Here is a 26,954-nt window from a genome sequence, read left to right as displayed (position 1 = left end):
AGAGCGGCTCGGGGATTGGGCAGCGCGGACGTGGGCGGGGAGGGGGCGTGGCCCGGCGGCCTCCCGCACCGGCGAGGTGAAACCTGCTGGAGTTCCGGCGGATGGCCGGTGCTGACGGCCCGCACCTTCACCATGGCCTCGGCCGAGCTGGACTACAGCATCGAGATCCCGGATCAGCCCTGCTGGAGCCAGAGTATGGAGACGGGTTGGGGAGGTGGCCCAGGAAGCGACGCCCCGCCCGCCCGCCCCGCGGCCCCGCCCTCCCGCGGCCCGCCCCCTCCGGGGTCCCGCAGCGCTGGATGGAGCGTGCGGGTCGCGGAGAGCCCCGCCCCCGCGCCCCGCCCCCGCGCCCCGCCCCGCAGGCCATTGAGCAGCTTTCTGTTGTTCCACGCTGGGTTCTCTGGGCCCCTGGAGGCCCCGCGAGGCTCACTCTCATTCTTTTGTTTTGGATGGAGCTTCCCACTTCTTGCCCCTCATCTGCAAGGGTGGCTAGGCCGGAGCCTCTGGTCCTCAGAAAAGCCCCAGGGACTCAGCAATCCCCGTCCTCGCCTTCTCCTTTCTTCTGGGGAGTAGTTAACAGAACCATTTGTTAGGCGGGGTTGAAGTACGTTGAAATCCTACCTCTTCCCTTTGGTAATTGGATGACCTTGGGTAAACTTTCAACTCCGAATTTTAGTTTTCCCTCAGTAAACATGAGGAAAAGTTGCCGGTTGCACAATTGCAGAGATTATTTGTGCAAAGGACTTGGCATGGGTCCTGATGGAATTGAGTTTAGTTGTTGGCATTTTGAATGAACGCTGTTTAACTCCCGACAGCCATATCATTAAAATACATGTGGGGGAGGCTTCGTAAGATTGGTAGCTTGGAAAGCTGTATAAGATGTCGGACCAGAGAATGGAAAGTTGTTCCTGTTGGAAACCGTGGCAGAGGAGGCTTGGGGTCGAGGTCAGCCTCTGCTTCTGCTCTTTGGTCTGTTTGGAAGACTGTTTCCAGCCCGCTGTCCTTCACTTGTTCAGCTCATCCCAAAGCTTAGCTGGGGGTTGTTTATTCCAAAGGCCTTGCCAGGCCCTTCTGTCCCACTGTGTGTTCCTTGCTTGGACTCTAGGAGGGGGCAGCAGCCTCTCATCTCCCAAAGCACTAATGGCTGCCAGTCTGTTTCTCCCTGGAGCTGGACCATTAGGCTTAGGGATGTGAAAGGACTTTTGAAGAGTTTTGACACTGGTGTGAGGTGAAGTCAGCTGCTTTTGCTATCCTCGTAGAGCCGTAAGCTGCAAAGGATACTTACTCTCTTCTGCATGGCCAGGGGTGTAGGGATTCTCTCTACCCAGGTGGAGAGAGAAATATTCATTTTGACAGGACTGGGGGATTGAACCCAGGGCCTCATGCATGCCAAGGCAAGTACTTTACCACTATGCCATCATACTTGGCCCTCATTAAAATTATTATGTATTTATTTGTGTGTGCATGCGCACCGTAGTGAGTGAGTGCTTTTACCTGTTCAGCCCTCCTTTTATGACTGTCTCTCTTGTCTAGAATGGCCTTGAACTTACTGTACAGCCCAAATAAGCTTGAGATTGAAAATACTGTTTTAATCTTTCCCAGTAGCTAGCATTTTAGGCATGTGCCATTGGAACTGGCTTTGGCAGGTGATAATAATAATAATAATAATAATTATTATTATTATTTTATTGTTGAAATAGGGTCTCTCTGTGTAGTCCTGGCTGTCCTGGAATTCACTCTGTAGACCAGGCTGGCCTCCTACTCACCGAGATCTGCCTGCCTCTGCCTCCCGAGTGCTGGGATTAAAGGTGTCCATTGCTGCTCCTGGCTTTAGCAGGTTATTAAATCTTTCTGAGCTGCGTATTTCTCCTGTATCAGATAGAAATAATAACAGCCCTCTAAGACTGTGAAGGTCAACAGGGTAGATGCTGGATGTGTGTGCCCAGAACTGAGTGGCTACTCTGTACATGGGTCTCCTCCCTTGCGTTTCCTGTTGTTGCTTTAGGAGGCTTCGGCTCAGAACTGGAAGGTATCTGAGAGACCCTGGGGAGGACATGGTTGCTGGCAGGATGCTTTCTCCCAGACTTCTGGGTTTTAGACTTCTGGGTATTTGTTAGAAAGCGCTTCCTGTTCTCGAACCGCATTGGCCTCCGTGTTCTTCCTGCTCAGTTCAGCATTTGCTGTGTCCCTGCCACGGGTTAGTTGTACAGTGCCCTGAAGAAAGCTGTGGTTTTCTGGAGGAAGGGAATGTGGAAGCAGGTGGTTTCACAATTGCGCGGAAGCCCTCTTCCTCTCTGAGGCACAGCCTTCCTGCTTCCTTGAATTTTTCCTCCTGGAGGAAGTACCTCCAAGGCTCTGCTTCCCTCTTAAGGCGCATGCCCCCGAGGTAAGCCAGAGGTCACGGAATATTTCCCTAACCCTAACTGTAAGCCCGTGGACTGTGGTCTCGGAAACCTCTGGCTTCCCCTCTGCAGAGGGCTCCTAGGCAGCTAGGCTGGCCTTGCTGCCCAGAATGACTGTCATCAGGAGGCAGGGGCGGTGATCGCCCTTCCTTTGTGGTTACTGTTTAGTAAGGAAGTGTGCAGGATGGTCAGCCATACTTTGTTTGGGGAATTGCCTCCCCCCCCAATAGGAAATCAAAGTCACAGAACCAAGCACTGCAGTGAGTTGACAGGAGGTCAGCAGCCAGTGCCAACTGTGGGTCGGTGGACTGGAGTCATCGAGAGCTCTGAGCTTTGTGGGACAGGCTGGGTAGACTGTCTTTCAACACCATGCCACCCTGCAAAAGTCATAGACAGTTTCAAGACAGGGCTTTCACTCTTTCCCAGAGGGCCTCAAAGCAGTCACCACGGGTGCCTTGAGGGGTTTCTCTTTTGTCTGCCACTGCAGCCATCCCTCTCCTTAAGCTCAGGAAGCTTTTGCTGACACCAGGGAGCCAACCCACCATCGTGAGGAACCTGTGTTGAGGGAGTGGATCTTCCAGAGGGCTGACAGGTCCATGGTGAACAGCAGAAAGTGCCAAAGCAAAGGCACTGGAGGAGAGCTAAGAGGGGAGTGGCTGCAGGGAGCAGGAGCCTAAGGCAGGCCAGGGCAAGCTCTGGGTAGTTTATCCTTGTCCCTTTTCTCACCTGGAGGCCCACAAAGGCTGCCCCAGCTGCCACTTTCTTCCAGAGTGTTCTGTTCATTTATTTTAAAAAACCACTGAACAGCTGGGCAGTGGTGGCACCCATCTTTAATCCCAGCCCTTGGGAGGCAGAGGCAGGTGGATCTCTGTGAGTTTGAGACCAGCCTGGTCTCAAGACGAGTCCAAGATAGCCAGGGTTACACAGAGAAACCCTGTCTCAAAAAACAAAACAAAAACCAACCAACCAAACAGAAATAGCCAGATATGATGGCGCACACCTTTGATCCCAGCACTCAGGAGACAGAGGCAGGTGGATCTCTGAGTTGGAGGCCAGCCTGGTCTACAGAGAGAGTTCCAGAATAGCCTACAGAGGCTACACAGAGAAACCCTGTCTAAGAACACCAAAAAATCCAAACAAAACAAACAAACAAAAACCACTGAACGCTTCATGTATTTCCTGTCATCGTTGTGCATGGGGCCTCGCTGATCTCTGTAATTGTTCCAATTTCAGTGTGTTGTTGAAGCACAAATTTTATTTACTTTCGAACTCTCATGCCTCCTCTTTCATCCATTTACAAGCCAATTAAAACCTCTTCTCAGCTGGGCAATGGTGGCACACGCCTTTCATCCCAGCACGGCGGGTCTCTTAAGAACTTGAGGTCAGCCTGGTCCACAAAGTGAGTTCCAGGACAGCCTAGGCTACCCAGAGAAACCCTGTCTCAAAAAAAACAAAACAAATCCACCCAAAGCAAAACAAAAGAACCTTTTCCCAAGGGCCTGGTCCATGCTGCTTTCTGTCTGGGGCCTTGCATTTGAAGTCTGGACGCAGTGTGCCCTTCACACTTGTCTTCTTCCGCTGCTGAGGTGCTGTGCCCTGGCCACATGCCAGCCCTCTGGGACCTCCTCTCACTGTGTTTTTTGTCTTCACTGTCACCCTGGGAGGAGGGGCACCGTAGGTCAGGTTAAACAGATGAGGGATGGGTGTATGGAGGATGCTCCAGGTACTACTTGGCCCCAGAACTTGTGCATGTGAAGATTTCGGCTGGTGTGAGGAAGGACTGTGGGAATGCAATGCCCCAGCGGGGGCTGTACACAAACCAAGGGTGTTTGTCAAAGTATTTTTATTATAGCCTCAAACTGGGAACAACATCATGTCCAATAATAGAAGATTGGTCACCATAAATTATGAAAACATTCTACAGCTGCTCTGTAGCCACTGGAAATAATGATATAAAAATATATAAACTGACAGGGAGAGATGGTCACGATATATTGCTGAACGGAAGAAAGCAGGCAACAAAGAGTATGAATCCCGTTTATTTGACATTCGCTTTCTACTTTTTCTACCGTGGGCGTGAAGCGAGGTAATAATCGTTTCAGTTACCGGGTACACTGCTGAGCCTCTCATAGCCATGATCTTGCTGAATTCTTTTCCGATTAGTCCCATTTCACAGATAGAGAAGCTGGGAATGAAAAGACTTTGCCCTAGGTCTGTTTCGTAGTCACAGAGTTAAGAGATGTGGACCAACATGGTTCTGTACAGGGCGGATTCTTAGAGGGAATGCAGTTCTACTATGTTATTTCAAAATCTAAATATAAAATAGTTTGGGTTAAATATAGGAGCAGTGAGACCCTAGGAAGGATTTCTGGGGAGTAAGGGAAATGGGGAATGATTTTCTTGCTTGCATTTTGAAAACACATAGGCTCCTTATGTTTTGATTCCAGCTTCCCATTAAAAACTTGTACAGCAGGCATGTTTGTAATTCTTGTGTTTCCAAAGTCCTGTTATTCCTTGACAGATGACAGGCAGCCTGGAAGATTGAGTTATTGTGTAGCCTGCCCAAGAAGTGTCAGGGTAGAAAAAAAAATGCTTGTTCGTTCCCAAGGGCTTCTGGGTATCCTTGACCGCACTGGCTTGCATGCTTTGTTAGAACCACCTTCCCCGTTGTAGCTTTGAAGTAGGTCATAGCTTTCCATGCACAATTGGTACTCTGCTTTGAAATCTTTTTGTTGTTGTTTTTGCATTATCCCAGGCTCTTACATAGGATAGGCAAGTTCTAGCCCCAAGCTGCACCCACGCTCCATATTTGTCTTAGAAAATGAGTCAAAAAGTAATGGGAAAAATACCTTTAAGTCAGCTGTGGTGGTGCACGCTGTAATCCCTCACTTAGGAATGAGGGACAAGAGGACCAGGAGTTCAAGTCCTCAGCTATGCAGCAAGTTCAAGGCCATTAATTTCAGAGATTTACCATTAATAGTGGATGGTTTTACCATGGATAAAATGGTCATTGTATGTTTAAAGGGTATCATTCTGTGATAGCATTTTGCAGCTTGCTTTCTCCATTACTATTTTTGAAAAGTATATTGAGATGTAATTCACATATCATAAAATTTATTTTTTAAGAAAATGTACAATTCATTTTTTTAGCATGTTCACTTAATTAAGAAAACATCAACAGGATCCAATTCTGGAAATTTTCACTCTGAAAAAGAAATCGTGGATTCACTAGTGGTCGCTCTTTGCCCCTTTCCGTCTAGCTGTTGACAACCACGTATCTGCCTTCTGTCTCTATTGCTTTGCCTTTTCTGGCTGTTTAATATAAATGGAATTACATGACCTTTTGGGCCTAGCTCCTTTCACTTAGCAGGGTGGTTTTAAGGCTTATCTATCCCACAGGACGGGCAGTACTTTATTTCTTGGGACCGAATAGCATTCCATTGTATTGATGTCCACTTTTCACACAGTGTAAATAATATGACTGTGAAAACTGAAATCCAAGTTTCTTGTGGACCCTTGTTTTCAGTTCCTAGGAGCAGATTTTAGGAGTGAATAATGGGCCACAAGTAACTCGGTGATTAGTTTTTGTTTTTTTGCGATAGTCTGTCTTGTTAGGGTGACTGTTACTGGGATGAAACAATATGTCCAAAGCAATTTGGGGGGGAACGGGTTTATTTGGCTTACGCTGCCACAGCACTGTTCATCACTGAGGGAAGCCAGGCAGTAACTCAAACAGGGCAGGATCTTGGAGGCAGGAGCTGATGCAGAGGCCATGGAGGGGCGCTGCTTACTGGCTTGCTCAGCCTGCTTTCTTATCGAACCCAGGACCACCCGTCCAGGGTTTGCACCACCCACAGTGGCTGGGCCCTCCCCCATTGATCGTTAATCGAGGAGATGCCCTACAGCTGGCAATTATGAAGGCATCGTCTCAGTTGAGGTTCCGGTCTGACAGATGGCTCTAGCTTGGGTCAAGTTGACCTAAAAGTAGCCGGCACAGAATTGCTGTGTGTGCCAGGATGACTCAAACGCTGCTTGGCAGCCCGTGTTGTGCTCGAACTCACAGGGCTCCTGCTTCTACCTGGAAACTGCTGGGGTTAGAGAGTTTCAGTTCTGTGCGGAACCACCACGCTGCTGTCCAGAGTAGTGGCACAATCTTCCCTTCCTACGGGGTGTGAGAAGCCTTTGGTTTCTCTGTCAGGGTGGGTGACCCTCTGAATTTTGAGTTGTAGCTCTTCTCATAAGCAAGAAGTGGTTTCATTGTAGTTTCAACTCTCACGTCTTTACTGACTGTGAAGCTAAATGTCTTTTCACGTACTCGTCGCCAGTGGGTGAGCGCTCCTGCCATGCAAGCTTAATGACTGAGCATGATGTCAGCACCCAGACTGGGGGAGTGGCGGAGACAGGAGGATCTGGCTGCCGGCTCTGCTCCCAGCGCAGTGAGAGGCCCGACCTCAAGGGAATACAGTGGAGAGTGACAGAGAAGGACTTTTTGATGTCCTCCTCTGGCTTCCATATACATGTACGGATGCCCATACCCTGTGCGTACCACACATAAATGTACAGTAATCACTCATCTATACAAAACTTTCTTTTCTCTTTCTCTGCTCCCTCCCACCTTGAGCATGTGCACACACCCCCACCCACCCCACCCTCACCCACCCACCCCCACCCCCACCCCACACCCACACCCACACCTACACCCACCCACCCACACCCACCCACCCACCCACCCACCCACACACACACACACACACAATTGGGTTATTTGTTTTGGTTTTTAGATTGTAAAAGTTTTAAATATGTTCTGAGTATAAGTGCCATATCAGAGGTGTGGTTTGCATTCTATGGGTCCTTCCTTCCTTCCTTCCTTTCTTTCTTCCTTTTTTCCTTCCTTCCTTCCTTCCTCCCTTCCTCCCTTTTTTCCTTCCTTCCTCCCTCCCTCCCTCCCTCCCTCCCTTCCTTCCTTCCTTCCTTCCTTCCTCCCTCCCTCTCTTCCTCCCTCCCTCCCTCCCTTCCTTCCTTCCTTCTTCCCTCCCTCCCTCCCTCCCTCCCTCCCTCCCTCCCTTCCTTTCTCCCTCCCTCCCTCCCTTCCTTTCTCCCTCCCTCCCTCCCTCCCTCCCTCCCTTCCTTTCTCCCTCCCTCCCTCCCTCCCTCCCTCCTTTCCTTTCTCCCTCCCTCCCTCCCTCCCTCCCTCCCTCCCTTCCTTTCTCCCTCCCTCCCTCCCTCCCTCCCTCCCTCCCTCCCTCCCTTCCTTTCTCCCTCCCTCCCTCCCTCCCTCCCTCCCTCCCTCCCTCCCTCCCTCCTTTCCTTTCTCCCTCCCTCCCTCCCTCCCTCCCTTCCTTTCTCCCTCCCTCCCTCCCTCCCTCCCTCCCTCCCTCCCTTTCTCCCTCCCTCCCTCCCTCCCTCCCTCCTTTCCTTTCTCCCTCCCTCCCTCCCTTCCTTCCTTTCTTCCTTTTTGGAAAGTGCCCTTTGAAGTGTAAAAGTTGGACCAGGAGAGATGGTCTAGATGTTAAAAACACTTGTTGCTCTTGAATTTTATGTCTACTACCCACCTGGAGGCCCATGGTCACCTGAAATTCTAGTTCCAGGGCTTCCATCAACACCTTCTGGCCCCTAAGTACCAGGCACACACACGCACATACATACATGCAGGGGAAAACACACAGACACATTTAAGAAAAGTACAAAAGTTGAAATTCTAGCTTATCTTTTTTGTTTGTTCTCTGTGCTTTTGGTGTCATGGCCCAGAATTACTGCTTAGTTAAAGTCATGAAGATGTGCTCCTTTCTAACAAACATACTTGATTTTATGTGTGTTGGTGTGTTGCCTACATGTTTGTCTGTGCGCCACTTGTGTGCCTGGCGCCCACAGAGGTCAGAAAAGAGCACTGGATCCCCTGGGACTGGAGAGACAGGTGGTTGTGAGCTGCCATGTGGGTGCTGGGACTTGAACCCAAGTCCTCTGCAAGAGCAGCCATCTCTCCAGTTTTAATTCTTTTATTTGAGACAGGGTCTCCCTATGGAGCTCTGGCTGGTCCAAAACTGGGGCCTCTTGAAGAGCAGACAGTGCTCTTAACTGCTGAGCCATCTTTTCAGCCCCTCGTTTTAATTCTTATATTGAGATTCGTGACCTACTGAAACATCACGTTTCAGAGTTACCGTGCCCTGCTTTCTCTTCTCTTGCTGTGTAGACCAGGCTGCCCTAGAACTCACAACCTCCTGTGTACTAGGATCAGAGGTGTGTGCTACCGCTCCCCGTGACTTCATCTTCGTCCAGCCCTCTCCTCGCATTTTTGTTTTCCCCCGTCCTCATTCAGGCCTTCACTACCTCTGGCCTTGGAGTAGTGGCCTGGCTTGTCCAACAGATGCTGTCAGTGCAATGTGAGGAGAGCGTGGTGCTGTCCTCACTGTTTGATGACTGGAGTGGGGGTGTGATAATCATGGAACTGCTGAGTTCCAGTCCAGGCCAGCCAGTGCTGTCCACTGGGCCTGTGCTGTCCACAGGGTAGATGTCACTTCCTGCATTGCCGAACCTGCTGGTTAAGGGGAGAGAGACAGACATGAAATAAACGGTTGTGTAGAGTGATCAGTAACAGAATGAATCACGCCACTTCCCATTCCAGACTTTCCATTCGCTCTTTTTTCAATTAAATTTTTTTTTTATATTATAGTTTATTCACTTTGTATCCCAGCCATAGCCCCGTCCCTTTTCCCCTCCCAATCCCACCCTCCCTCTGTCATCTCTTCCTAAGCTCCTCCCATTCACTCTTAGAATAAAACCCCAACTCCGTGGAATCATATCCCAGCCCCATTCTTGGCTGCTTTCGGCCCGTTGAGGACTGCCTACCGTGGCCCAGATGGCCTGTTACAACTCTGCCCTGCCATACCCTCTGTCCAGCCTGCGTGCCCCCGCTGGACCTTTGAGGCCACCGTATGGAACATGACTTCCTCTGTCAGACCTTTTTTGGTCACTGTCATTTTCCAAATCATATTTCAAAATTAAAAATTAAAAAAACAAAACAAAACAAAACCTTGTAGAATTTTCAGGGGTAGACTCCAAAGGGACAGCCACAGGTGAGTTAGTGGTAAAATGCTTGCCTGATGTGCACAGGGCGCTGGATTCCATTCCCAGGATTACAGAGAAGCAGTAGCCAATGTTACTACAGAGAGGCAGTGGGCGCCCTCACCCGTCCCCGTCAGGAGCATGTTGGGTACAGGAGCTGGAGAGCAGAGAGACTGCTTCTTCCTCTGTAAGAGGGGCAGGCGGGGAGTCTGGGAACAGGCAGGATGTCCGGGGCGCCGGTGATGTCATAGAGATGGCTATCTTGAGGATCATCCTGCTGAGAAAGCTAACAGATACCCACCCCAGAGCCGAGCAGAGTTAGAGATCGCAGAGTTGGGAGGACCTTTCCGAAGCCCCGCAGAACCTGCTCAGACCTGTTTAGAAACGCCCTCTCTGTGCCCGGGAGGGTCTGGCCTTGTCCGGCCGGCACCGGTGGATATGAAACCCAGTGCCCCGACCTCAGAGATTCATCTGGTGGGGATAGGGAGCTGTTGGTTAACCCAGAAGCCTGCATCTGCCTGAGCTTGGTGGCGGAGAAGATCGGGCTGGTCCACCCACAGAGTTTAGGTGCTGCCAGGCAGAAGATGGAGGCGGCGCAGGGATAAGACTGGAGCTGGCTGAGTTATTAGAGCCTGGACGGGATGGCAGGTGCAGAAGGGCCGAGGGTCTGGCAGCCTCTGTTCCCATCTGGCCCAGAGCCCTTCGGGTGCGGGCGGTTAATCTCCGAAGGCCAGAGTCGCCGCTACTGGAGAGCAGGAACATTGAACTTTTCAATCACATTAATTTCCACAGGAAATTGTTGTCTTCCCTTTGTCCAAAGGTTAGTGATTTATGTTTACCATCTTCTTAACTAGCCTTGAAATTTACTGTTGCCAGGTCACCACCAGAATCCATAAATTTCAGGTGTCGGCTGAGCATAGCCAAGTGGCTTGGTCCTTGGAAGGGCACACGCTGGCCCCTTTTAGAGGCTGGCTGTCTGGCTACAGTCCTTGTGCAAATGCCCCAAGGAGGGGGTGTCGCCCACCTTGCAGGGGAAACGAGGCAGGTGGGCGTGGTTTTAGGAAGGCCTCTTCAGACGGCACGGAGCAGGCAGCTGGCTTGGCCTTCTGAGTACATCACTGAAGGAGGCATGAATGGGGCTATGAACAGAGCTGACCCCAGAGGCGTGGGTCATACAACACACCTGCCTCATGGTGTTACAGGGGTTAAATTCCCACAAATACAAGCTGCACTCTTCTTGACAGCACAGGGAAGAGGTGGCCAGAGTCAGTCAGCCTCCTGCCCCTGCTTAAGTTCTTTTATTATTATTTTTTTTGGGGGGGCCGTGTCTCATGTACCCCAGGCTGGCCTTGAACCTTGACTTTACTTTGTAGCTGAGGACAACCTTGAACTTCTGGTCCTCCTGCCTCCCTCTCTGGAGAGCTAGGGTTATAGGTGTGGTCCTGGGCCCTAACCCAGGTCCGGGAGCTTGTTAGGCCAGGAAGCACTCTGTCAGCTGAGCTACACCCTAAGCCCTTCCAGTTTTCCTCTTAAGCATTTCCCCCTCCATCTGTCTATTCATGGATTAGATCAGAGGCTAGCAAACTTTTTCTGTAAAGAGACGGTAATATTTTAGGTTTTGTGAGCCATCAATCTCTCTTGTGGCCACTCATCTGTGCTGTTTTCATCTGGGTGTAACCGCAGACCACAGGCAAATTGGGTGAGAATGGTTATGTTCCAGTGTAACTCGCTTATTTATTTATTTACTTGCAGGGTCTTATGTCACAAAGACTAGTCTCAACCTCACTGTGTAGGCAAAGATGACCTTGAACTCTGATCATTTCTGACTCACTTCCCAAGAGCTGAGATATCGGGCATGTACTGCCATGCTGGGTGTACAGTGCTGGGGACTGAACCCAGAGTTTTTACAAAGCCTAAGCCAGCACTCTGCTGAATGAACTGCGTTCTCAGACCCGTGTGTGTGTGTGTGTGTGTGTGTGTGTGTGTGTATGCGCCCTTGCATGCATGCTCATGAGCTGCAGGTGGAACCCACAGCTTTATTTGTGGCAGGCAGTGTGTTTGCCACTGATCTACAGTTCCAGACACCAAATGAAACTTTTTGTGAGTTTACGGATAATCTGGCTGTGGTGGCTCAGGCAGAAGCAGACAGATCTGAGTTCAGGGCCAGCCTGGTCTACAGAGTGAGTTCCAGGACAGCCAAGGCCACACAGAGAAACCCTGTCTCAGAAACAGCAACAAAACAAAACAGCAAATTCACAGCTATTTACTTATTCATAGATAGGGTCTCTACGTAGCTCTGGCTGTCCTGGAACTTACTATGTAGACTAGGCTAGCCTCAAACTCCCAAAGACCCATTCCTTTTGTCTTCTGCGTGCTGGGATTAAAGGCATATACCACCATGACCAGCTATATACACAGAGATTTAAACTTCATATGATTTTTTTTTTTTTTTTTTGAGAAAGGATTTCTTTGTGTAACCTTGGCTGTCCTAGACTTGCTTTGTAGACCAGGCTGGTCTCAGCCTGCCACTGCCTCCCTGAGTGCTGGGATTACAGGCGTGTGCCTCTGCACCCGGCTAATTATGATTTTTTTTTTTAATTGTGGTTTTACTGTGTAAACCAGGCTGCTCGCTCATATTCAGCCCTCCTGCCTCAGCTTTCTGAGTACTCAATTATAGGTGTGTGTCACCACACCCAATCTGATTTTTTTCTATTTTAAAACGAAAAAGTGTGGGGACTGAGCGTGGTGGTGCATACTTTTAATATCAGCACCCAGGAGGCAGGGGCACATGGATTCCTATCACTTTGAGGCCAGCCTGGTCTACAGAGTGAGCTCTGGGCCAGCCAGGGCTATAGTAAGACCCTGTTTCATGTTTGAGAGAGAGAGAGAGAGAGAGAGAGAGAGAGAGAGAAGGAGCAAAGGAAGAAAAGGAGGAGGAAGAGGAGGAGAAAAAGCCTGGGCATGAGGTCTCTCATTGCTAGGGCTCTGTGGGGCCCTCAGTTTGATCCCCAGCAATGTAAAAAGAGAAGATTAAACAGTTTTGGAACTGCAGAGGCAGCTGGTGGGTAAAATGGCTGCTGTAGATCTGAGTTCACATCCCAGGACCCCGTCAACACTGGGTGGGGCGGCACACAGCTGTAAGCCCGGGCTTGAGGGGAGACAGACACTGGATCTCTGGAGCTCACTGGCTCAGCCTAGATGAATCAGTGGGCTCCAAGGTTGCAGAAAGGCAGTCTCCACAAACAAGGCGGAGACTGACTGAGAAAGACACCCAGAGTCGGCCTCTAGCCTCCACAGTGTGTACACGTCACACGGACAGGGGCGTGCACGTGCCACGTGCACACAGGCATCATTTTAGCCCATAGACCATGACAAACTGGGATGGCGAGGTGGCTCAGTGGAGTAAGGCATTTGCTACCATGATGACCTGGGTTTACTCCCTAGGATGCCCATGGCAGGAGAGCCAACTCTGGTGGGTTGTCCTCTGACTTGCAGACACACCTCAGCACCCACATCCCTTCCCATGGAAAGAAATAAACGTACTTTTCTTTTAAAAAAACAATATTTATTTAATGTATATGAGAGTCTGCATGTACACCTGCACACCAGAAGAGGGCATCAGAGGGCAGTATAGATGATTGGGGGCCACCGTGTGGTTGCTGGGACTTGAACTCAGAATCTCTGGAAGACCAGACAGTGCTCTTAACCACCGACTCACCTCTCCAGCCCCTTGTAATTTTTTTTCTTAAATAAAACCAGTCTGGTTTAGGGTCATGGTTCCCTGGGCCAGACGGTGAACTGTCTGGAAAGGGCACTCACTTTATTGTCTTGGGATCTGAGTTACTACAATGCGGTGTCTTCATGTGGGTTTGCCCGGTGATGCTGTGGTACCTCCTCAGAGCCCCACCGACAGGCAGGCAGTTGGCTGGAAGGACACCAGCAGGAGCCACATGGGAACTGGAGCACCTGGTGACTTGCTGCCTGCAGCTCTAGATTGGCCAGAACCTCCGTCCTGCCTCCGGTGTTGACAGCCCCATCTGTGTTTCAGAGAACAGCCCCAGCGAAGGTGGGAAGGAGGCCGGGAAGCCGCAGCCCGTTGTGATTCTCTTGGGCTGGGGTGGATGCAGGGACAGGAACCTGGCCAAGTATAGCGCCATCTATCACAAAAGGGTGAGTACTGCGGGCAAGCGCTTGCCCTGGGTGCGGGCCTCTGCTAGCTCTGGCTGCTTTGTGGGGACCTTTAAGCTTGCTTGCTTCACCTTTGTGCTGGAGCAAAGGTTGACCTCCCATATGGCAGCCCTAGAGCCATACCAAAGATTGCCTGTGGGGAAGACAGAGGGCTCACGGGACTTTGGCAGGATTATATATATGCCTGAGCATCCTCATACAGTTACTTCAGTCTCCTCACCTGTTTCTTCTTCCCCCAAGGCCTGGATGTTTTCCCTAATCTTGAGGTAAGCCCAGACCCCACATCCTGGGTAATGCCTCTTTGAATAGCAGGAGCCAGGGCAGGGTGCTCTGATGTATAGTTTTCTAGGACTTTCTCTCTTTCTGACCAGATGAGTTTAGGACTGACTCTTTCCCTCTCCTGTTCTTAGAATCAGGGGGTCTCTGAGAGAAGAGTCACACTCCTTAGGCCGCTCTGAAACTGGGATGTAGAGGTTGTGGTAACTCACAAGAGCCCTAGGAGGGCCTGAGTACATTGTGGAAAAACCCCTTTTCCATGTTTGGCCAGATCACGTGGAAGCAGCCTTCAGCAGGTGTACACGTTGAGGAGACAAAGTGTACATGTTAAGAGCACCTGGGCCTGGGTCTCAGAGACCTAAGGGGGATTGTGAAGCTAAGCTTGCATTAAGAAAGAAAGCCTTTTGCCCAGATATATTTGGTCCTTTTGGAGCTCCTGTCCTCTCCACGTCATACTAACTCCCCCTTCTTTCATACGATTCCCTGAACTCTGCTGAAGGTTTGGTTATGAGTCTTAGTATCTGCTTTGATACACTGCTAGGTAGAGTCTTTCAGAGGCCCTCTGCTGTAGGCTCCTGTCCTGTTACTATACTCCACCAAGGACCATGTATGGATATAACCCAGAGCCTCTGCTCGGATGTAGCCTGTGGTAGCTCAGTAACCAATTGGTTTCCCATAGTAAGGGGAACAGGGACTATTTCTGACAGGAACTCAATGGCAGGCTCTTTGACCTCCCCACCCCCTAAGGGAGGAGCAGTCCTGCTAGGCCACAGAGGAGGACTTTGCAGCCAGTCCTGAAGAGACCTGATAAAACAGGGTCAGATGAAAGGGGAGGAGGACCTCCTCAATCAGTGGACTTGGAAAGGGGCAGGGAGGAGATGAGGGTGGGGTTGGGAGGGAATGAGGGAGTGGGATACAGCTGGGATACAGAGTTAATAAAATGTAACTAATAAAAATTAAAAAAAAAAAAAAAAAAAAAGAAAGCCCTTTGCTGCTGGATGATGGTGGCACACACTTTTAATCCCAGCACTTGGGGAGGCAGATGCAGATTGACCTGTGAGTTTGAAGCCAGCCTGGTCTGCAAATTGAGTTTCAGGACAGCTAGGCTACACAGAGAAACCCTGTCTCAAAAAAATAAAAAAAACCAAACACACACAGAAAGAAAGAAAGAAAGAAAGAAAGAAAGAAAGAAAGAAAGAAAAGAAAGAAAGAAAGAGAAGAAGAAAAAAAGAAAGAAAGAGAAGAAGAAAGAAAAGAAGAAAGAAAAAGAAAGGAAGAAAGAAAAAGGAAGAAAGAAAGGGAAGGAAGGAAAGAAACAAAGAGACAAAGGGAGAAAAAGAAAGAAAGAGACAAAGGGAGAAAAAGAAAGAAAGAGACAAAGGGAGAAAGAAAAAAAAGAAGAAAAGAAAGCCCACACTGCAGAGTGAAGGGAGGGAGGATTGGAGGCGCTGGCACCGGGAGCCAGACCTGAGATTACAAGGGTTTCGGTGACTCCGGGGCAGAGCAGCGCCCTGCCTGGGGCAGGTGCAGCCGATGGCTTCTGGAGCTGGTAGGAGGGAGAATGGTAGGTTACCAGTAGATCAGGAGTGGGATAAGGAGGCACCCAGGGTCATGGCAGGGTTCAAGCTGGGCACTTTCTGGGTAAAGAGGTGCGGTTTTGAGACAGGAACATTAAAGAGAATTCATAGGTTCTAGGGTGATGATACGCTAGGTGTTCGAGGAAATAGTGAAAAGAGTTTAGGAAAGCCACAAGGAACCCAGACTTAGTGAGGAGCCTTCTGCAGGGAAAGGAGAACGTATGGATAAGAAAACCCAGGAGGGCATGCTAGTGCATAGAGGGAGAGCGCTTGGGAGGTTGGCTTTTGCAGGGTGAGGCCATTATGTGGGCAGAAGAGGTGAGGAAGAAAGTGGGTGGAAGGTCTCAGGGAAGACAGAGGCGCTAAGGTCAGAGGTACAGGGACAGCATCGAGAGGAAGGGTTGCTTTTACCCCTGGCAAAGAGAAGGTGAGGGTGCAGAAAGTTTTCCAATCGAAAACTCCACTTTTTTTTTTGGAAAGAAATACCACCACCTTCTCCTCCCATCTAGAGGATGCTTCTTCGCATACTGTAAGCGGTGTCTCCATGCAGGTTTCCTGTGTATCTTTTGTTGAAATATGATCTAGTTCATTACTGGGTGCAGCCTGCTTTTTTTAGACCTTGTCATGTCAGTAAGTTTTCACTGCATGCCGTTTACAGTCCGTGTCGGGATGCCCAAGTCACATGTCCCTAAAGCATCTTACACAGCTGGTCTGTCCAACCCGGAGTCCAGTCCTGGCTCGCACACTGCAGCTAAATCTTTTGTCCCTCAACCCCCTGTATCCTTTGTGGTTTAAAAAGTCCTTACTGCTGGCTACTACGAGACTGTATGTAAGGGAACATAGGTTAGAGTCTGTAATCTGCTGCTGGGGGGAAGAGGATTGGGGGTTTGTAGGCCTTTTTCGGGTGTGACCGTTTGGAAATGTGGATGGCTTTTAGCCACCCTCGTCAGTTTTTAGTGCCTCTTTGGCTGGAAGCTCAGGGGTCCTCCGGCCGATGACCCTGGCTGGCCTCCCTGTTGGGCCTGTGGGTCATCTGAGAGCTGTGCCCACACGTCTCCCCTGGTCATTCCTATAAGGATTTACTTCTTGTCACATGCTGTTTTTGTCACCTGAGATACTTTTTTTTTTTAACTTCTACCATAACCTTTTGAGGTGGGTGTCGTCCCAGTAATAGACGGGGACACAGACAGGAGGAGGAACTAAATTACTCTCTGTCCAGACAGTTAATAAGTGGCGTGGCCAGGAATTAAGCCCAGACCTGTGTGACCCCAGAGCCTGCCCAGCTCAGGTGCCCCTGACAGAGAGGCTCTTTGTCTCTAGAACAGATTAGGAAGAGGGATTAAGACCCAGCAGGGTGGTGCCCTGTGCCTTTGTAACTCGCTCCGATTTGGGGACCTGTCCAGAGGGCTAAAGGTGCATTTGACATAGGCAGAAGGTTAGCAGTGTGGAAGCGGAAAGTCAACTTGGGTCTAGATTTTAGGATTTAAGAACAATATTTTCTGTATTTGAATTTCTTTTATTGTTTCTTTCTCCCTTTCTTCCTCCCTCCGTTCCTCTCTCTAGTTTGGAATTTCAAGGTGAGTGTGAGGAGTGGTCCTAAGTCCAGGAACCAGACATAATCAAGGGTCAGACCCCAAAATCCAGACAGTGTAGACTGTTTTCAGGGCCCTGCAACAGGGAAGGGGACAAGGACTACCATGCAGATTTGGCTTAGATGTGCCCTCTGGTGGTCAAGGCTGGGCCTGCATGCCGTCTCTCGGTCTTGGGGTGCCTCCTTGTGTCAGGGGCGTAACTGTGTAAGGAGGACAGCCATGAAGGGGATGAGAGTGAAGCTACTCTGGTTGAATGGGATGTCTCCAGAACATGCTCTCAGCTCCAGGCTTCAAATCCCGTCCCAGGCTGAAGAGGCGGGGACAGCATGAAGCAGGGTACCCAAAACCTCTTCTGGGAGGCTCCTGTGCCCGCAGCTGGCAAGCTGGCTGCAACAGGTCTCTGTGTAAGTCAGAGCTCCCAGTGCCCACCACCCCACCGTGTCCCCGGGACTGACCTTGACCTCTGGTCTCTCCAGGGCTGCATTGTGATCCGATACACGGCCCCCTGGCACATGGTCTTCTTCTCTGAGTCCCTGGGCATCCCCTCCCTTCGTGTGATCGCCCAGAAGCTGCTCGAGCTCCTCTTTGACTATGAGATTGAGCGGGAGCCCCTGCTCTTCCACGTCTTCAGCAACGCGGGCGTCATGCTCTACCGCTACGTGCTGGAGCTCCTCCAGACCCATCAGCGCTTCCGCCACCTGCACGTGGTGGGCACCATCTTTGACAGTGGTCCCGGCGACAGCAACCTGGTCGGGGCCCTGAGGGCCCTGGCCACCATCCTGGAGCACCGGCCCGCTGTGCTGCGCCTGTTGCTCCTGGCGGCGTTCGCGCTGGTGATCGTCCTGTTTCACTTCCTGTTTGCTCCGTTCACCGCCCTCTTCCACACCCATTTCTACGACAGGCTGCAGGACTCAGGCTCCCGCTGGCCCGAGCTCTACCTGTACTCCAAAGCTGATGAGGTGGTGTCAGCCCGGGACGTGGAACGGATGGTAGAGGCTCGCCTGGCTCAGCAGGTCCTGGTGCGCTCAGTGGACTTCGTGTCATCTGCGCATGTCAGCCACCTCCGGGACTATCCTACGTACTATACGAGTCTGTGTGTTGACTTCATGCATAATTGTGTCCAGTGATGAGATCCTGCTCCAGAAATAAACGCCGACACCTCCCTGTAACCTCCATCTGTCCATCTGCTGGGGTGGCTGCTCCCTTCAGTCCTGGGATGGCTGTGGCAGGGCAGGTGTCTGTGGGCGGCCTTACTCGGACAAGCGCAATAGGATCCTGGTGTTTGGGGCTGTGAAGGGTTAACACTGTGTGTGTGTTTGTGTGTGTGCGTGTGTGTGCGTGCGTGTGTGCTGGGTAGGTGGCTTGAGGCTAAACCCCAAAGTTGCCTTGAAAAAAATGTGGGGCTGAGGAGCCGGCTGAGGGAAAATGCTGGCTGTACCATGAGCTCTATCCCAGAATTCACATAAAAAAAAAAAAAAAAAAAAAGCCAGGCCTGGCGGCACACACTTAAAACCCCACCTCTGGGGAGGAAGACACAGGCAGGGGCTTACTGGCCTAGCCTAGCCTAACTGGTGGCCTCAGGCCAGTGGGAAGACTCGTCTCAAAAAGCAAGATGATGGTACCTGAGGAGCTCCACCCTCTGTGGGCCCTGACCTCCACATGCATTTGAACACAGGTGCACTTGGAAGTTTTTGTAGATCAGGCCAGCCTTGAACTGCCTCTGCCTCCCTGGTGCTGCCATCCAAGGCGTGCGCCACCACACCACACCCAGCTGGATAACTGAATATTTATACTTGTTCTCGGAATTGAGTTTAGGAGTGTGTCTGTGCGGGTGTGTGTAGGGGGGGAGTGTCGTGTAGCCCAGGCTGCCTCAATCTCACTGTGTAGCTGAGGATGACCTGCCCCCCCATCCTCCTGTCTCTGCTTCCCAGGTACCGTGATTACAGGCATATGCCACCATGCCTGGCTTGAATGTGGGTTTCTTGAATGGAAGGTGCTGAAGAGTAACAGAGGACAGTAACAGCCCGGGGAGCAGGCTATGACCTTTCTCTGGAAGGTCCAGGCGTCAATGTAAGGAATTGTCCCCCTAGGCTGTCTCCAACCTTGTGGTCTGGAATCTCAGGCAGACACCAGAAACACCATTTGAGATCTGAGGAGTTGAGTATTTGGGGCCTCCTGGTACCACTGAACCTGAGGAATGTGATGGCTGTGTGTTTACGGTTAAGACAAAGGGAGCAGAAAGGCTACCATGCTCAACAGGAGGAGGCTGTGCTAACACTCTTGGGGACCAGAACCCTGCAGGAGAGGATCCGGGCTGAAACGCCACCTTCCTAAGATAGTTTCCTGAGATAGTTTCACTTAGTGCCCTCCAGCAGGAAAGATGGCTGCACCGTCCACCTAGCCTCAGGTCACAGCTGCACAGTGATAGGCACAAAACAGGTTAGCTATTCAGTAAGTATTTGTTGACTGAACTTTCTGTGATCAAGGGTTTGAGAGGGCTTTCAAAGTTTGGCTGGCAGTTTGAAATCTGTGGGTGGGAGGAGACCCCTCCTATACTCGGGCGATAGACCCCTCACAGTCTCCAGAGGCCTGCTGTGTCTGCAAGGACTCTCCCTGATCCCTTGGAGCTGTGGGCACATTCCTCGCCATGGCCAACAGGTGGCAGTGTTGCCTGCACCGTGAGACAGCTTAGGGCACGCTTTGTGGAGCTCGGTGGAATGCCTGCACCGTGTTAAATGTGCCCTATTAGTGTGTGTGGCGCCTGGGGTGGGGTAAGCAGCTGTCCAGGACCCAGAGTTCAGGGCTGGGGAAGGGGACAGTAGGGGCGGGAAAGAAGTCCGGCTGCCCAGAAGGGACCACTGGACCTCTTCCCAGGTATCATCTGGGCTGCTCACCCCAGTGGAGCCTGGATTTCACGCCCTAGGAGCTCTGTGCTCAGGATGTCTGCTGCCACAAAATGCAGGGCATCAGGCCATGGACGGCCTTCGTCGGTTGCAACAAGGAGTCCTCACAAAGGGAGGCGGGAACTGCCAGCTCATTTCTATAGTTCTGTGGGCATCCAGAAGTAGGTACCTAAGGCATGGCTGTAAAAATGTGTCAAGGAGTTTGGCTCTTGGCCCTGGAGTCTGAGCAACTATCTTTTTCTCACTTCTCTGGTGAATGTTCTCCTGGAGGTGCTCTCTCTCTGCAGTCCTCAATGCCTAACAGGAGTCCTTAGTTGAAGGTTTGTCTTTACCTAAACATCTAGGCAGGAATTCTGTCAGGTTTCAGGGGACCAGGAAGAGCCAGGAAGCTCAGCAGGTGATCCATGGCACATTTCAGGAGACTGAGGCTCAGAGCTTGACTTGTCTGTACTGCTTCTGCCCTAGGCTGGGGACTAGAGCGTGTATCCCCTCTGTACCCCAAGCTCTGACCTCTTTTGTGATTAATGAGCTGACGATTCTACATCGATAAGGAATTAACCTGGAGCCCCTTACCCATCAATAGCCAGGAGCCCAGATCCCGAGCCCCACCCCCACGCACCTGCTGGCATGCTCCCGGGGAGCCCCCTGCATGGCCTCACACACCAGTGTCCTGCTGCACAGGATGGGTCTTGACTGCACCAGTCACCACCTTCCCCGGAGCCCCCCTCACACACAGACGGCAGCTGGTTTATACTGGTTTAATCCATGTCAAATGTAGTTTACAAAGGGAAAGGACAAGTACCTTTGTATAGAATATACAGACACAGCATCACATCACAGGGCCCGAGGGAGGGGCAGGGAGGCAGCACTGCCTACGGGAGCCGCACTGCACTGCCACTCCCGAGAGTTCTCCACAGCAGGCCAGGCAGCCAGGCACCCTCAGCCAGCCCAACTGCGGCCTGCCCGACTGCTCCTGCTCGGTCCCACTTTCCACCCTACCCCCAGCTCCTCATAATGAGCCCCATGAGCTAAGACTAAGGAGAAGATCATATCCCTTGGGGCAGAAGCCCCATGTCTGGGAGAAGAAATATACACCACTGAACACCGAGCACATGGGATAGGGAAGGGACGCCAAGGGAAGAGGGAAAGGCAGGCACCTTAAGAGGTGGTTGGGCCGAGCCCCCAGCCAGCCCTAAAGGGGGCACTGCTTCAGGAGTCACTAAAAAAGAAGAAAATCATACAACCAAAGGGGAGGTGGTCGAGGGCAGAGTGTCCCATTTATACACAACATTGTAAACATACACAGTCTATATTACATGTGCTTCAGTCTGGTGTTTGCATGTCTGTCTGTCTAGGGGATAGATGTCAGGAGCCTTGCCCTGCTACTCCCCAGCCCACCTCCCTGCCCCTCCCTGGAAACAGGCAGAAGAGGCATGGTCCCCAAGTTCAGAAGGGATGAGCAGGCGGGCTGCTCCACTCTGGCTCCCGAGTCCTCTATGTGTTTGGGTGTGTATGTGCATGTATGTACATGGGGAACCTGTGTGCAAGTATGTACAAAGGGAGAGAGGGGTCACTGTCACAGAGGCCAGGGCAGGTGGGGTTGCTCGGGGCACGGCCTGCCTGGATGGCTAGCTCACAAGTAGATCCTCCGCAGGTCTCCAGGCGCTGTGATGGTGTTGCACTGGGGGCAGAGCTTCTTGGCACCCTGAAGAGAAGAAAAAGGGGAGGGCTCAGTTACACGGTGGGGCCTGTGTCTGTGCACATGAGCCCTGGGCCTGCAGCCACGTCTGCACCAGCTTATGCTGGGACCTCATTCTTGTCAGCCAGGCTGGGGATCGGGGATGCATGGGCTGCCTCTGAGCAGGCAGACGTGCTCCTGTGTTGGGGAGACGCCAGGATCAAACCGCCTGGCTAGCCCCACAGCAGGAGCCCCGGTAATGAGAACAAGGCTGGGTCCAGCTGTGGCTGCCTCGGCCCTAACGAGATTACACGCGGCCTTTGATCAGGACACAGAGCCCACGTCCGGGCCTTTTATTGCTGTCTCCAGGCGACATTTTAATGGCTGCTCCCGAGCTAAGAACAGGGCAGGAGCAGAAGGAGCTTAGTAATGGGAGGGGGAGGGGCAGAGGCCCTGGTCTGGTTTAGCCAGCACCAGTCTCTTTTCTGACCTGGGGTCTCACCAATGCATGTGATGCACCCGGGCCTACTTGGGGTGGGAAGAAGGGAGCATGCTGTGAGTGCGTGGAGGGGAGAACTGAATAAACCCGGAGTGAGGGTGCAGACACTTGGGAGTGAATTCCTAACTTTAGGCTCCTCCTTGCCTCCCCCAAGCAGGTGCAATCACAGATGTGAACATCTGGACAGTGCCTCTAACAGCTGCCCACCCACTCCCCCATTTCGTGCCGCCTCACCAGAGTCCGCAGCCAGCACTCTTCACAGTGCACATGCCAACACTGGATCGACGTCAGGGGCATCGAGTAGGAGTCCTAGGGCATAGAAGGGGCCGCTGAAGTAGGCTCGCCCTCTCAGAGACCCTCCTAACCCCCACCGGGCGCTGATACCTGACCAAGGGCATTCCTCCATTCCTTCCTACTCACCATGCAGATGAGGCATTTGTAGCGGTCCCCCCGAGATAGCTGCCGTTCAAGCTCCCGGACCCGAGCCTTCAGGGCCTCAAATGTAGTTACAGCTGAATCCTCAGTGATTCTGTAAAGACAACGCACAGCGGGAAAGCAAGGTGGTCCCTCCACCCAGAACCTTCCACACGAAGAACCTCTTCACATTGCCACCTGCCAACCCCACCAAGCTAGACTCAGTACCCCTGCATGTCCACATGATCGGGGGCGGGGGCGACCTCCAGCACACCCTTACTCAACCCTTACTCAGCTTCTAAGCCTGTCACCTCTTCCTAGCACCTCTGCAACCTCCACCGCTGCTCTTACCACAGCACCACGCTGTGGCCTTAGGGGTTTCTGTTCTAAATGGTCTCTCCAGATATGGTGGCACATGTCTTTAATCCCAGCACTTGGAAGGCATAAGTAGGCAGGTATCTCTGAGTTTTGAGGTCACTCTGGTCTACAAAGTAAGTTCAGGACAGCCAGGGTTACCCTGTCTCAACATAAACCAAACGAAAAGTCTCAGGTAGCCCAGGCTGCCCTCAAGTTCTGTATATAACTGAGAATAACCTTGAAATTTTAAAACTAAATCTCAAAATTTATTTAAAAAATTGGGGGGGGGTAGCTATGGTGGCGCACAGCTTTAATCCCAGCACCCGGGAGTCAGAGGCAGGTGGATCTCTGTGAGTTGGAGGCCAACCTGGGCTAGTTCCAGCCAGGGCTATACAGAGAAGCCCTGTCTCAAAAACCAAAAAAATTTACTTTACATGCTGTGCCTGTAGAGGACAGAAGAGGGCATCAGGTCCCCTGGAATTGGAGGGACAGACAGTTGTGAGCTGCTATGTGGCTGCTGGGAACTGAACCTGAGTCCTCTGCTAGAGCAGCCAGTGTTCTTAATTGCTGGGCCACCTCCAGCCCCTTTATATTTTTAAATTAACATACAAAGTATGAGATTTCATTGTGATATTTTAAAAAAGTACTTCCTGCCCTTCTGAGTGCTGGGATTCTATCTAGGGCTTTTAACACGCTGGGAAAGCATTCCAGCAACTGAGCTATACCCTCAGCCCTTGAACTCACGTTTCTAAGGATCACTTTATTAACCCAAACTCAGCAAGGCCCAGTTCCCTGAAGGCAAAGGCTCACTTGCCGAAACATTACTAGTGACGATTTACTAGTGGCATATCCCTGCTTGGGACATGTGAGCATGAGAGAAAGCTGCCAGTCCAACCTTCAGGGAAAAGATGGAAGATTCAGGACCTAACTGTTCTAGGTAGTCTTAAATCTGTGATCTAAGATGAAACAAAACCAGCAGCATAGAAAAACAAGGAATAGTTAGGATAATCTCAAAGATCCCTCCCACCCCTCTGAAAAGCAACAGCACCAACGAACACTCTCAGGAGAGAAATGCTTCCTGGAGTAGAACAAACAACGGTATTGGGAATGTGCCTTAGAGAGTAACAATACTAAACAAAACAGCTAAAATTTATTAAGTACCTATTAGCTGCCTGGGATTTTTACCCAGGAACTGATATTTATTATGCCTCATAAAACCCCTGTGGGAAAATGCTCATTTTACATCTGAAGATGTCCAGACTGTGACAGACCCAGTCCAGATTGCTTTCAGGAGGAGTCTCTAGGCCAAGGAATAGTAGTGACAAAAGCTAAGCATCCCACGAGCCCATGCAGGCTGGAAGTCAAGCAGGCACAAAGTGAGAAAGAAGACTGCTCCAGGCAGCAGCAGGAACTGGTTATGAGCGCCTGGGATAGGAGTGGGATATGACAAAAGAGGGGAGGGTTAAAAGATGCATTTCATCAGGACTGCACAGAGGTAGGGAGGCTTCAGTGGAGGCACCCGGTAATGGTGTGGGGATGCAGTGTTCTGAAGGAGGCTGTTCCCATGGGGACAGTGCATTTACAAAGCTGCAGAACTTACAGGTGGTCAACTACTGGACATGACAGTCAGAAGGCACTATAAGGAAGGTCATGGGGACACGTTCATTTTAGGTTTTTGAGATGATGTCTCTACATATCTCAGGTTAACCTCAAACTGCATTTGCAGTTTAGGTTACCCTCAAACCCATGATCCTTTCTCAGCCTCTGGAGTGTAGTGATTATAGGGGTGTACTCCCATGCCCAGCTGGTAGCAGTAACATTTAATGGACAACAAATTTCAACGTCTATTTTTTTTTAAGGACACCAGCAGCAATCCACAATGTGACTCCCAAGGGGGTGTACATGATGGGCCCCGTAACTATCTACCCACTTCTCCAGGGACACTGGGAAGGCTTGTGCCAGCTCCTTTTAGTGCTAGCAGGTTCCCTGAACCTCCTTGCTCAATCTCAAGACTCTGGGAAGCCTTCACTGTTCTCTTCTTCATTAGCTTCTTCTTTGGCATTTTGCTCAATGCTATAGGTATCATCCCTGTGTGGAATGTTGGTAAATTTTCAACATGGACTGGGAGCCATGCTCTCCTACCTTTCTAAGGACTACATTCTAAGGTTAAGCCCCAAGAACTCCAAAGCCACAGAGGGCTGGAAGACAGCTCCAGAATGAACTGCTCAGTACAAACAGCATCTCTAATTTGATTGGTGCAGGACTGAGGCTGGCATGACAGCTTTTTCTGAGCCCCCTTAGGGCAGATTCCTAGAGGAAGCCAGGTACCCTTCTCTTCCCCTTCCCTGGGTGTAAGATGGAACTAGGACGTCACGGGGACTGAAGAGCATCAGTCCCGGTGGATCTAGACCCAATGGAGACCTCTGTCTGGCAGCAGCAGTCCCACCTTGTCCTAGAGTGCCCCACCCACTGGAGCCTGTGCTCACACAGGTGGGAGAGAAACACTGGCTTCCCCCAGCCTTGGGTGGGTAGCACCTTCATGGATGGCCACTGCCTCTGGCCCCTGCCTCCCCCTCGGGCAGCATCCTTGATTAATGATCTTGTCTTTCTGATTTATGAGCAGCCCCTCCAGACGAGGGTGGGCGCCCCTTACAGCCCCGCCCGCCCCGCTCAGCTGGAGTAGAAGAGAATTATTAAATAAACATCCATACGTCACCCCCCCTCCCTAAGCTGGTTGCACCGAATCCGTATGGCCCGCTCCGGCGATGACACGGAGCAGCTGCGGTGATTCATGGGCAGCCGGGCCCTGCGCTGCGGCCCATACATCATGCCAGCAGCACTTGCGGCCCCGGCCGAGATAAACTGATCAAGCACAACGGGCTGGAATGAATTTATGACAACACAAAATGGAGGGAAACAAATGGGAGGTGACCCAGGCCACCGACCCAGCCCTGCACTGGCCTGCAAGCCACTCTTCTGGCAGGAGGCAAGATGGAACACTGGCCCTAGAATGAAGAGGCTACCTTTTAACCCCAGGCAACCCATCCTCCAGCTGGAGGGAGGGGTAGGTTCAGAGAAAGAATCAATGGCCAATGGCAGCCATTCCAGGCAGCCCAGACTGGACAACTGCACCTCCTGGGGCCAGCACTGGTCTTTCTTGGGCTTCTGGAAAGGTAGCAGCAGGATGGCCGGCTCATCTCAAATCCTGTGGCGCTGTCCAGCAGCCCTGGGTAAAACAACAACGGATCTCCTTTTCCTCTGCTGGAGAACCCTGGCCAAAAATTCCTACTGGAAGTGATGAGCCCCAATGTTCCTGACTAAAACCTGCTGCAAGCGCCACCCGGGACAAGAAAAATGAAACCAATTTAGCTCCCGATTAAGAAACAGAAACTGGAGATGAATCAAGTGCACTGGCTGGGCTGGGCGGCCATACATCACCTTCCACGGCGGGGGCAGCTGCAGCGGGCAGGAAGGACTGCTCCTCTCCACCAAGGCTCCCAGGGCCGTGGCTCAGTGATCAATTCACAGAGTCACGCTTAGCACCAGCTGGGCTCCACAGCCGGCTGTGTGCCCAGGGCAGCACGACTGAGCTGTACTCAGAGGGCCTGAAGCCCTGGCAGCAGGCCTTCCTGTTCGCAAAGGGCCCCTTTCCCAGCCAACCATACTTACTTCTCAATGTCGCTGTTCTTGCAGGTCTTCTGCATGGCCTCCTGCTTGCTGCTTTCACCATTACTGGTGGATGGCATCTCTGCAGGGACACAAAAGTTCATACTCTGGCTAGGTGAGCAGCACAGTTGAGTGCTTGGGACTGAGACAGTCAGCACCATCGAAAGATGTCCTCTCCCAACTTCAATCCTACTAAATCTGGGTCAGGACTTACCATCACTGGCCCATTTGGAGAACTCAGGTGTGATGCGGGTGCTCGGGGGGCCGCCACTAGAGGAAAGGAAGGAGAAAGAGCTAAGTGAGGCCTGAAGGACAGCTGAGCCCTGCCTCCAGGGATCCC

The 26,954-nt window shown here is 51.4% G+C and overlaps 3 protein-coding genes across 12 annotated transcripts in view; 1 reads left to right on the top strand and 2 right to left on the bottom strand.

Annotated features, from left to right (window-relative positions):
* Armh1 (armadillo like helical domain containing 1) overlaps positions 1 to 179 on the bottom strand; it is a 41,085-nt gene extending 40,906 nt beyond the window's left edge. The window contains exon 1 of the mRNA XM_060379746.1: positions 70 to 179. The gene's annotated coding sequence lies outside the window, so the exon portion shown is untranslated. The remainder of the gene's footprint in view (positions 1 to 69) is intronic.
* Positions 26 to 18,266, top strand: Tmem53 (transmembrane protein 53). 2 transcript variants are annotated; one of them, XM_021633417.2, is made up of 3 exons: positions 26 to 193; positions 13,513 to 13,634; positions 17,574 to 18,266. In XM_021633417.2, the coding sequence occupies exons 1-3, from the start codon at positions 133 to 135 to the stop codon at positions 18,222 to 18,224; spliced, it is 834 nt and encodes a 277-aa protein (XP_021489092.1). In that variant the 5' UTR covers positions 26 to 132; the 3' UTR covers positions 18,225 to 18,266. The 2 variants fall into 2 exon arrangements, with proteins under 2 accessions (XP_021489092.1, XP_060235732.1); XM_060379749.1 differs by lacking the exon at positions 26 to 193 and adding an exon at positions 13,893 to 13,918.
* Positions 18,267 to 20,744: 2,478 nt separating this feature from the next.
* The window catches only part of Rnf220 (ring finger protein 220), a 219,281-nt gene continuing 213,071 nt past the window's right edge, over positions 20,745 to 26,954 (bottom strand). For 8 of the 9 annotated variants that reach the window (XM_060379741.1, XM_060379740.1, XM_021633393.2 and 5 more), the window contains 5 exons: positions 26,829 to 26,884; positions 26,618 to 26,696; positions 22,598 to 22,706; positions 22,412 to 22,486; positions 20,745 to 21,705 (listed from right to left, as the gene is read on the bottom strand). In XM_060379741.1, the coding sequence (XP_060235724.1) occupies positions 21,634 to 21,705; positions 22,412 to 22,486; positions 22,598 to 22,706; positions 26,618 to 26,696; positions 26,829 to 26,884 (391 nt within the window). In that variant the 3' untranslated portion in view covers positions 20,745 to 21,633. The other variant, XM_060379743.1, reaches the window with a different exon arrangement.

Source organism: Meriones unguiculatus, chromosome 3 (genome assembly GCF_030254825.1).
Source record: "Meriones unguiculatus strain TT.TT164.6M chromosome 3, Bangor_MerUng_6.1, whole genome shotgun sequence".
NCBI lineage: Eukaryota > Metazoa > Chordata > Mammalia > Rodentia > Muridae > Meriones > Meriones unguiculatus.
This window is presented reverse-complemented; position numbering and strand designations above follow the sequence as displayed.

Coding starts and splice junctions, on each gene's coding strand:
- Tmem53 (XM_021633417.2), top strand. CDS start 133: ATGGCCTCGGCCGAGCTGGACTACAGCATCGAGATCCCGGATCAGCCC. Junction 194..13,512: donor TCAGCCCTGCTGGAGCCAGA/GTATGGAGACGG, acceptor TCTGTGTTTCAG/AGAACAGCCCCAGCGAAGGT. Junction 13,635..17,573: donor GCGCCATCTATCACAAAAGG/GTGAGTACTGCG, acceptor TGGTCTCTCCAG/GGCTGCATTGTGATCCGATA.